The 12,272-nt window shown below is 34.2% G+C and overlaps 1 protein-coding gene across 1 annotated transcript in view; it reads left to right on the plus strand.

Annotated features, from left to right (window-relative positions):
- Positions 1–12,272, plus strand: part of LOC145665956 (1-acyl-sn-glycerol-3-phosphate acyltransferase-like) — a 35,401-nt gene that overhangs the window by 8,141 nt on the left and 14,988 nt on the right. Inside the window, exon 2 of the mRNA XM_081733062.1 lies at positions 10,082–10,283. Within this exon, the coding sequence (XP_081589188.1) occupies positions 10,090–10,283 (194 nt within the window). The 5' untranslated portion in view covers positions 10,082–10,089. The remainder of the gene's footprint in view (positions 1–10,081; positions 10,284–12,272) is intronic.

A 12,272-nucleotide genomic window follows, 5' to 3' on the forward strand; every position in this document is an offset into this window, starting at 1 on the left:
ATAATCGGAAATATCTTTGCATATTATTATGAAATCTTAAGAAAATGAAATCTTTGAGTTTTACTTTCCACGATTATGCTTGCTAGACTAAAGGAGACAGTGATGATGAGAAACGAATGAAATGGTGGAATGAAGAAAGTGAGAGAAAACGGAGAACCTCGAGAAAACCCACGCACACGATGTTTGTCCACCACAAAGTTCACTTGGCGTGATCTGGGATCGAACCAAGGATCGCATGAAGCAAAGGGGACGCTCTACCACTGAGCCAGCGCGAGCACTCTATTCGTTAAACTTTATGTGAATAAATAAAAGATAAAAAGCACCACACTCAACTTTCTCGCTCTAATTTTTTATGCTCTAGTAATTATTTTAACATTTATTTATGATTACGAACAAAATTATGTTTTTGGAAAGATTCGTTCAAAGAAAGCTCATCATCAAAGGTAAACTACCGTTTCTGGACGAATGAATATCATGTATTAGGGTTATTTATGAAATATTTGTTCATAAGATATCAACAAAATTGCATGAGCCGTACTTGAGGAAATAATAATAATAATAATAATAATAATAATAATAATAATAATAATAATAATAATAATAATAATAATAAAACTATCCTTGAAAATATTTTCGAAACAAATGATTTGCGCAACATTGTGTACTTATAGAAGAAATATGAAAATCGTCTTTTTTTTTTAGAGAGAGAGAGAGAGAGAGATAGAGAGAATAGTATGAAACCCTAACAGAAGACAGGTTGAGCTCTGGTACCTGCGGACTCAAAGGTGGACGGATTTGACTGACATAGGTCTTCCCACACTTATGATACTTCTAGTACAATTTTGAAGGCTGAAAAACTGAGAAAGTTTCAAGGGTACTAATCCATAACTTAATGATGGACTTTCTTTTATTACTCTTAAGGATCGGTGCTCTAATATTATTGCTCTAAATGTACACTCATACTCAAAATTATTGGCATATGTCTATAAATAGTATGTTGTTGTAGGAATTTAATTTGATAAGTAATTCGCCAGGTATTTCTTATAATGTTAGTATGTGTATAATCAGCAAAGACATGTATGTGGCAAATTTCATGTCAAAAGAGCAGTAAATAAGAACAATAAAACGAAAATAAAACTTTCTTGTCCACTTAGCAACATTTTGTTTTACCCATTCTAATTTTCGTATTTTTAATTCCTTTCGTTTCAAATTTGCCAAAAAGATACATTTCCCGATTATACACATAGTATCAGTATTAAAAGTATCCTGCAAAATCATTATCAAATTATTTTCTTAGAAGAAGACAATTATAGATATGTGACAATCATTTTGGACATGAGTGTGCATGCCCCAACAGAAGACAAAGATGACGATATAAAAGACGTAGAACGGTTATTTGAGCAACTCCCGCGATACCAGATCAAAATTTTATAGGGGATTTCAAGGTAGGTAGGACGAAAGAATGTTTTCAAACCAATTATTGTGAACAAATGACAATGGCGTTCGACTCGTGCTACAACGAAAAACTTAACTTCTTGAAGAGTACAAAAGTCCTACATCACGACGTTCATTAATATACTTGGACCTCACAAGATGGAAAAATACATAATCAAATTGATCACATTTTAATAGATAGAAGAAGACCATCTAGCATAATGGATATTCGGTCGTTTAGAGGAGCTGACTGTGACACTGATCACTGCCTGGTAGCAACAATAATAATTGAGAGATTATCGTTGAATACAGTACCGAATATTGTTAAGTTCATCAAATCTAGGAGGCTCAAGTGGGCAGGTCAAGTACCAGAATGAAAAAAGTAGGAACGCTTTCAAAATCTTAACTGGAAGTCCAGTCGGAAAACGACCATTAGGAAGACGTAGGCGTAGATGGAAGGACAATATTAAGATGATCTCGTAGAAATAGGAATACAAAGTAGAAACTGGACCCAGCTGGTGAAGGACAGAATTCAAGAGCTTTTGTGAACCCAGCATTGAACACTCGGGTTCCATACTATTAGTAAATTAGTTTACTAAATGTCTCGCATGTATTCCAGAAGTAGGTACCGGTATGTTGTGAACTACAGGCTATGGAATTTACAATGTTTGCAATCAGGGCTTGGGGATGATATAGCTTTTGAACCGGAAGTGATACACATAAATTGCTTATATCAAAATTAATCCTTGTTCATATAGATACTTTTAAACTGTAAAATAATGACAGAATTTCATTTAACAACCATGCAATGTTACCTGGTGTAACGGAAGGTGTAAACGGGGTTTTCCTTACAAAGCATATAAAATTGCATATAACTCATATGCATGAACATTTTGTCATTAATTTTCAGTTTGATGGCTCGTCATCTGTGACAGCGAAACAAGAGTTGTTCGTTTCTACCAATAGCCAATCGAATGAGGCATCTGTAAGCGGACTAATGAAATCGTTATTTTTATGAATTAATGCTGTGAATTGATAATAATGTTGGTGTTTCAGTATCAGAAAAACTATATTTCGAAACTGTTTGCGTCACGCAGTTACTGAAAGCTATACGTATATATAAAAAAGAAACTTTAAAATTATGAAAATATTGTTATACTTTACATGCACCCGGCAACACTGCTATGCCTTAGGAATTGATTGTTAGCTCCATAGGAAGTTCCAGCCGTTGTGATTCGATTACAGGTTCACTCGTTTCACCACGGTGGTAAAAATTTTACGAAGAGTAGAAATGTTAATGTTTTCAATAACCACTCGAATATTGTTTGTTTCCAGGTCTTGTATAGTTAGACATTTTTTCTTGTATCTTACATGCTTGAAGTAGCCCCATAGAAAAACGTCCGGAGAGGTTGTCAGATGAGCGATTCGTCTGTAAGTCTTTTCTTGATATTAGAACGAAATACTTTGGATAGATTATTAATTACCTGTACCTTGGGCAGAAAGTGCTCATACATGTGCACTATACTTAATAGAATGTTAATTTAATATTAACAAAAGAAGAATGTTTTTAATATCTGTAAGAGATATAGATAGTGTTATGTAGTTAGTTGCTACGAAGTTGTTTATGGATACCTAATCATCATGTCTGTGTGCATGACAGTTTGAATGAAAATACATAAAAGTGTATCAACTAATAAACCATTTGATACCGTTCATCGACTTTATAATTCTTATAGAAAAGGTGAGAATAATAGTATATATAATTATTAAAGATATTTTTACATGCAAACAATTGCTACCACTCGAGATTCATATATCGACAATCGAACCAGGTTGACGACTACCCTTGGTGAGTCGTTATAAAAATTTTGGTGCCTTCACACCGGGATTAGCTAAAAATTTTGGTTTACCTCACCCGGGACTTGCTGTAAATTCATATCCCGAAGCAAAGTAAGGGTGAATTTACTTTTGTAATAAAGTTAATGAATACAAATTTCACAAGACTGAGAAGTGGTAAAATAATTATAAGAAAAATGAACGGTGAGGCAATAGGAAATGAATCCAATGATGGTGATAACGGTGAACATAGTGTAGCACCAGGAATGACATTCGAAGAACGAATCTTGCTAGCCTTACAGCGGCAAGAACAATGTCGAAAGGACGATTTTGAAGCCATGAAACAAAATTTGGTCGAATTAAAGCAGACGATAGAACATAAGTCTGAAGAATCCAATAAGCAATACGTCAAATTAAAGCAGACGATAGAACAGAAGATAGAACAGAAGTCTGAAGAATCCAACAAGCAATACGAGGAATTAAGTAGACGAATGGAACAGAAGTCAGATGAAACGAAACAGTCAATTGTCCAGGCGATGAATCACATCACCTCGCAGTTCGAGGAAAAGTTTAAAAAAATATCTGAGGATTGTCAGGATAAGCACAACCACCAAATCCAAGAAATCAGTGATGTAAAAAAGGATTTAGAAGTAATAGAATCTTCTGTTCAACAGCAAAAGATTCAGGTCATCAGTAATTCTAACAACATACGTGTAAATACACAATTGATAGCAACTCTACAGGAAGAAATTAGAACACTACAGGTTAAGGACAACACATACCACAATAATATGGGTAGTGATCGCTTGGATTTTCCCCACTCACCAGAGATGACTTCGCTTTCACCTGTGTCTGATGAGGATATTATTTTGGAAGAAATTCATCCGAAGAGGACAGATGGGCGGAAAAGGGATGGTGCAATGACACATCACGTCATGGATAGGAATTATCACTCAATAAGTACACGGAATGATAAAAGGAAGGTAAAGTTAAGTGTTAAGATGAGTGAAATACGGGCTATGAGTAAATTCAGTGGTAAATGTAATGAGAACGCTACTTCTTTCCTGGAAAAAATTCAGGATGAATGCAATATAATGTGTATAGATAGATCACAATATATGAAATTAATCCCTCATGTGTTACTCCCACCATGTTCTTTATGGTTTAAAGCCGTACGTGATCATATCAATACTTATGAGGAATTCAAAGCAGCGCTGATTGCGAATTATGAAAATGACTTTTTGCTTGCAAATCGAGATGCCACCATTAGAAATCAACATTTCAATCCTCGTTTGCACAGATCTGTTGTTGAGTTTGTCGTAAATACATACAACGAATTAAAAGTCGTTAATCCATTACAATCGGAATCTAGAATAATAGCATCGATTCGAAATTTGCTCCCATTTAAGTTACAACAGATTTTGTTTTCTACACAGTGTATGAGTTTCAACCATTTATTAATGCTTGTCCAATGCTATGAAACCCAATACCATGCTTTGAATCAACAAGTAGGAGGGAGTAAAAATAAGAATAATTCAGATCATTTTGTACCTATTCGGAATCTAAATATCAGAAGTGTGAACGATACGGAACACAACCTAAGCCGAGTAAATTCTAGCAATCAAAACGAGCAAAATAGGCCAAGTTATGTAGGGAATCCGCCTAACCTAATTAATCGTAGCAATCCTTATGTTAGACCATATAATCAAAATAGGTTTAAAAATAGACGGAATGTATGGCGAAATTCCAGGAATACAACAAACTACGTGGATAGACGTAATTGGAGAACAAGAGATGGCACTTCGCATCAAGATCCAGGTATTGAAGTAATTCCTGTACAACATATTGTGGAACCTAATCATGATTGTGCAGTACAATGTACTTTATTAGAATCACATGCAAGTATGAATGTAAGCTGATTACCGTTAATGAAATTAGGTTAAACCCATATCAGTTATAGATTCTTGTGAACTTTTATTTTTAAGTTTATGTGTTAATATCAATAATAATAACAATTCTTATGACTTTGAAAGTACAACACATTAAAGGAGTAGTTAAATATTTTATCACATTTTGTTTCAACGAATGATAATTTTCAAATGATTTTAATTCTTTCTTGTTAATGTGAGGAATTATAATTCGATTCATAATTGATTAAAAGCAAAGGTTATTTATATTAGATTGATTTGTATTGAAAACTTAATTATCAAAGATTATGTTAAGAATAAGGTCCATTTTTATTAAGCTCATTATTCGACGACTGTTTTTATGAGCTATCCTATATGCTATTCGAACAAGATTCTTCTTTATTATGACATCTTAATGCTACGATGTATACATTAAAATACACCATCTAACTTATTTGTTATTCAATGCGCCCTGGATAATGGTAACTCATGTTTTAACTGTAATTGCTTCTTACGATTTTGACTTCGCACCCTTCAAAGATTAAATAAATGGGCGACGACATTTTATTAATAAAATATAATAATAATATAATGAAGGATAATGAAATAAATATAATTAATGTAATAAAAGATAAGTATTAATGAAGTGAAAGATTTGTTATAAATGTATCTATATCTATTATATGTAATGAAGATACATACGAGGGGAGATCAAAATGTGATGAACATATGTAATGTAAGATCATTATTGTAAACGGACCAGTGGTTCTTGAAGATAAAAGCCAAGCTTGCTTATGACTTTTATATTCAGTCCAATTGTCGGGCGACATTTTATAGAACGAAATACTTTGGATAGATTATTAATTACCTGTACCTTGGGCAGAAAGTGCTCATACATGTGCACTATACTTAATAGAATGTTAATTTAATATTAACAAAAGAAGAATGTTTTTAATATCTGTAAGAGATATAGATAGTGTTATGTAGTTAGTTGCTACGAAGTTGTTTATGGATACCTAATCATCATGTCTGTGTGCATGACAGTTTGAATGAAAATACATAAAAGTGTATCAACTAATAAACCATTTGATACCGTTCATCGACTTTATAATTCTTATAGAAAAGGTGAGAATAATAGTATATATAATTATTAAAGATATTTTTACATGCAAACAATTGCTACCACTCGAGATTCATATATCGACAATCGAACCAGGTTGACGACTACCCTTGGTGAGTCGTTATAATATCCGCTCACCAAAATAATTCTTTTAACATGTTTAAGGATTCATTTGACGGAAGACATGTTTCTCCGTCTTATTGAAACCAAAAAATTACATTCATCAATATCCGACAATGAAATGAATTGGGTTATAAGTTCATGATACAGTAAAATCACCTTATTCGCGCTTCCTTCATTCGCGTTTTCACTATTCGCGGATTAAAAAATGCGACCCAATTCCTATATTTACGGCTAAAGATTTCTTTATTCGCGGATCTAATCAGTACGTACACGTACATGCATAATAATAAAAGAGATTCCAATAGGTATCCAACCCAATATCCTTTGTAAACGACGTTAAATGGACTAATAAAATGTAAAATAGACCTTATTACAACTTTGCCTAAAGTATGTTGTTAAATGATATCGCCGCTGTTTTGGTTCGGACGTTGACATAAGCCGCCTTGGCCGCGATCGGTGTTTTTGAGAATGTAAACAAACAGAATGAAAGCAACCTTATTACTCGATGAATAAAGTATATTTTAAATGCCGACACATTATTAGACGTTCCGTCCTTTGGTAAGAGCCGCTTTGCGTGTTTTATTGTTTCGTCTTTCCATTTGTTATAAAAATTGTGATCGAGTAACACGTCTCTACCGCTGTCTTCCTAATTTATACAGTAATGTCAACTAAAAGAAAAAAAATGGGAAACGAGTTTCGACACGAAAAAAATCTGTGTTACCACTTAAAGTGAAAATAGAAATGCTTGGTCGTTTACGCCTTGGAGAGTCGTTTGCATCCATATCACGCTCATTCAATGTCAACGAATCAACTGTACGATCAATAAAAAAAATCCGAAGATAAAATAAGGTCGTCTGTAGCTTCAACTTTACTGTCAGCGAAAATTGTTCGTGATCCAGCAATAGAAAAAATGGAAGTGGCGTTGTCATTATGGATCGAAGACCGCAACCAAAAAAGGGTGCCCATGAGTGGTCCAATGGTCCGGGAGAAGGCAAAGCGTCTTTACGCTCATTTTAAAGAACCTAATGGCAGTTATAGTGGTGAATGTATAGATGGAGAATTTTAAGTATCGGAAGGTTGGTTCAATAAATTTAAGGTGAGACAATCATTGCATAACATTAAAATCGTTGGAGAAGCTGCATCTGCAGACACTGCTGCAGCAGAACGATATCCAGAAGAATTTGCAAACTTAGTAGCTGATGGAGGATACAAACCTGAGCAAGTTTTTAATGCAGACGAAACTGCACTGTTTTGGAAGGAAATGCCAAACAAAACATTCATTTCTAAAAGCGAAAAGTCTACTCCTGGATTTAAGGCAGCAAAGGATAGAGTTACACTGCTGCTATGTTCTAATGCATCTGGAGATTGTGTCATTAAACCACTGATGCTTTACTGATCGTTAAACCCTCGGGCTTTAAAAAATCAAAACAAGGACGACCTGCCAGTGTTTTGGTGTGCTAATAAGAAAGCGTGGGTTACAAGCGCTATTTTTTGTGACTGGTTCCGGAATTGTTTTGTTTCTGAAGTTGAAACTTAATTTTAAAAAAAAGAATTTAGACTTTAAAGCAGTTCTACTTTTGGACAATGCACCAAGTCATCCTCGCGAACTTGAAACTATGCATCCAAATATAAAAGACACATTTTTACCTCCCAACAGGACGGCTTTGTTTCAACCTATGGACTAAGGAATAATCTAGGCATTTAAGCTCTATTACATTAGACGAACCTTCAAAATCGTATTGGGTAATATGGAATGTAATCCTGATATGAATGTTATGGAATGCTGGAAGAAATTTGACATAGTAAAATGCATCGTAAACATACTGTAAAGGAATCATTGGAAGAACTGAAGCCACACACATTGAAGTCATGTTGGAAAAAACTGTGACCTGCTCTGATTGCGGAAAATGACGAAGAATGTGTACAAATAGCCGAAATTGCGAATGGAATAGGACGAGATGGGTTCGAACAGATAGAATCAAGTGACATTCAGGAATTGCTTGAATCGCAAGATGAAGATTTGACTGAAACTGACTTGGAGGAAATCTTAAATTCATAGCCCATTGAAGAAGAGGCTTCAACAAGCATTGGAAACGTGACATTTAATTTGAAAAATCTTAATGAAGGTTTAAGAATGGCAAATGAGCTTTGTGATTTCTTTATGAAAATTGATCCGTCTATGGAACGAAGTCTTATTTTTAAGAGGCAAATTGCTAATGCCACTGCTGAATATCAGTCTGAATTGAAGGAGCTTTTAAAAACTGCCAAGCAAGAAAAATTACAAAATTCTTCTAACCATTGCCTAAGCCTGAAGATAATAATTAATCAATATGGTCAAAAACTTCAATTACAGTGGTTGTTCTTGCAACACGTATGGATTCACTTGATCAATATTGTTGACTGTTCATGTGAACATTGGGTGTAACTAAGCTTCATTGCTTAAGAACACGTTGTCCAATAAGTCTTGGATAAAAGATTTGAAGCAACAGCAATATTTCATTCGGGATTCTAACTCTGGCATCTCAAGTTCTTACAAAATCTCATAAATAAGTTATGTAACACATTGTTGGTGCTAAATTTACTTGTGCTGTGAACTTACGTACACATTTCCATGGTAATTCTAAAATACGCTCTTCTACTGATTCCAGAACCTCTTTGTAAGAATATACCGTAGTCTATCGTGGTTTCTTTCCGTGTATGAGTCTCGTCTGAAGAAGTTTTGAAACAAATCTGCACATTGTTGACTTATCTTAATGGCAAATGTTGAGAACTTGCTCTTGAAATTATGCTTTTACTGTGGCACATGAATTGAAATGAAAGTAATGCTCTATAATATAAACCCTTTTTTGTGTTCAGTACCTCATTGCGCCAAAAGAAGAATTACTTAACACGAAATTAATAAATACACACGTCACAAGATAAATTTTACAAGAACAAAAACGCTCAATGACAAAATACACTGCTGACGGAACACGACACACCTTCCCTTTGTTTTCTTCCCAAGCAGGAAATGTAATATCGTCAGGTAATAGCAGTGTTACCGGGTGCATGTAAGTAACAGTATATTCATAACAATTTTCAAATTTCCTTTTTTTATAATTTTTAGGTAATTGCTTAACGTATACAGTTTCGAATAATACCTTTTTTGCCATTGAAACACCAGCAGCGTTGCCAATTCACAGTCTTAATTTATGAAAATAACGATTTTCTTGTTCCTTATATAGAGGCCTCATTTAATTGGCTATTGATAAGAATGAACAACTCATTTTTCACCGTCATAGATGGCGGGCTACCCCATCTAGCAAAAGCTAAAAGTAATGACATAATGTTCAAACATATGTGTTATACGATATTTACATGCTTGGTAAGAAAATTTCATTTACACCTTCCGCTACACCTGGCAATACTGCATAAATACTAATGGCACTCAATCATTGTTTCTGAGTCTAGAAATATCTGCAAGAAAAAAGATTCATTTTGGTATGAGCGTTATATGTGCACCATTTTCGGTTCAAAAGTTATACCATCCCCAACCCAAGGTTAAATTGTAAATTAAATACCCTGCATAATAATAAAGTGTATGCTAAGAGTATCTATATTATAAGAACTATTAATTTATATTAATATAGTATAGCTATACTGTGAATTTTTTTTTCTTCAGGCGATATAATGTATCAACAAATGAACTTCAATATGTCATCTATTTTCTGGGCAACCGTCATCCTGGGCATCATGTATTACATCAGAGAGAAGATACGCTTTTTGTTACTTTTTGGTTTCCTGCATTTTGCCTTTGCAGTTCTCGTGCCACTGATTGCCCTTCCAGAACAATTAACGAAGTATCACAAGCGAGGAAACGGATGGTAAGATAAACATTCAGATGTGTTAGAATCGGGTCAGATAGGTTCTTGGATTTGTTAACAAATGAACTAAAGTGCGGTTCAAACCTCTTGACTTTTGTCGAAAGCCAATGGTGTGCTGTTGCGACGTTGCCGGATTTCGCTTCCTTTCGTTTACTGGCATAACGTTGAACATTAACGTGAGAAATTAATATATTGAAAAACAAATTCGTTCTCACAAATTTATTAACGCTATAGTGACATATATCATAAGGGCGTACCTTTGAAATTGTTTTCTACGCACGCCAGGCTTTCAAGTGTCGTCAGCCTTTGTACGTTCTTTGATGCTATTCCTACTCACAGCGTCTAGCAATAATTGTGATGAGTGAGCACAACAAACCAAGAATATATGTGAAATTGTGTGTTTTATTTCGGGAAATCAAAGAACTTTGTTATGTTTTAACAAACTTCAAGGGTGATGCATTTCTTAAAATCACAAGTTTATCAGTCGTTTCTGCGATTCGGAAATAGCAACAGCGAAGAACTTTTACAGATTAATTTATTATTAAATATTGTCGAAAAAAACATGACTGAATTTCTGAAGAAAAATGTGTCAAAAATGAATGTTATCGGAAGATTTAGAAATGAGTAAGGCATCTGCTTACTTGTGTCGCTCTGTGGTCGTGTAGTGACAGAAGAAAGGCCAAGTTCTGACAGAGCTTAAACTGCAGACAAAATCTGGAAAACCATTCCAAACCTTAGATTTACTCAAAACGTCATTTTAAAATGTTTATTACAGAAGTTGAACAACAATCTCAGCATTAATATTTGTTAACGACAAAGTTTCACTTCTGTTTATTTCTCGTGTTCACACATCACACCCAACCCTGCGGAAAGAAACACAGATAAAGAAATACCAAGTATGAACCATTCCATTGATATTTACGCCACTTGGGAGACTGACGTAAGAAACTTCAAGTCAACAACCACAGACAGCAAATATACAGACCAAAAACTTGGGTAAAATCTTGAAATTACATGACAATTATATTATGGGTACAGTAGACTCTTGCTTCATGACTCAGCAACTTCTTTCCGTTCTGACTTTAGCTCAGTAGAAACCTTGGTAACCATCAACTGGCATGTTATGAAGATGTTTATAATCAAAATAAACAAGTAAACAAGGAGTAAAGTGAATGTTCAAGCCTAGATATTGTATAGTAGTCCAAGAAACAGAAATGCATTGTGCACTGAATCTACTTCTTACAGACAATCGAAGTAGACGAAAGATGTTGATTATTAAGACAACTGATGACGTCACGTGCGAAAACTGATGGCTGTACCAATTCCTTGTGATTCAATCGTACATTGATTACTTCTTTCATTCCGTAGACTAAAACAGATTGACACATCACATATACTAAAGTATCTGTCTCCATGTATTCTTTGTGTGTGCTAACAACGTTTAACAACATTGGAATTAAAATACAAGCGCATGCGCAATAGCGTCAAAAAAAATTAAAAGTTTCCGAAATGCAAATATAACCAAAGTTAAAAGAAGATGTGTAAAAAGAAACAACGAACCGTGTTAGTAAAAGTTGTGAGGAAATAAAGAATACTTCAGAAATAGTAAACGTAACTTCTTAGTACAATATTTAAAAAGAAATGTTTCTAATTAATAGAGATCTTTACAAGATAAGATTAGATTGAAGATAAAGAAATTGATGGACGTCATTAATGAAGGCAATTCTTAAAGCGAAATAAAATTATTGTCTATTATCCACATCCATGCCACTGAGTTGCTTCTGTTAATTTTCTGGTTTAAAGCTGGTGTAGATGGAGTCATCAAAGTTTTTATCTAATCCTTTTATTATGGAGAGTGTCTTAGACAGGACTTCAGGAGACGTTTTCTTCATAAATATACAGTAAATATGAGTTGGAGAGTGTAACGGACACTTACAGAAGAATATGTAAGATGGCCGTACACTGCGCAAACAACTTTCTGCAACCCAT

Source organism: Thermobia domestica, chromosome 1 (assembly GCF_964235325.1).
Source record: "Thermobia domestica chromosome 1, izTheDome1.hap1.1, whole genome shotgun sequence".
In the NCBI taxonomy this organism is placed as follows: domain Eukaryota; kingdom Metazoa; phylum Arthropoda; class Insecta; order Zygentoma; family Lepismatidae; genus Thermobia; species Thermobia domestica.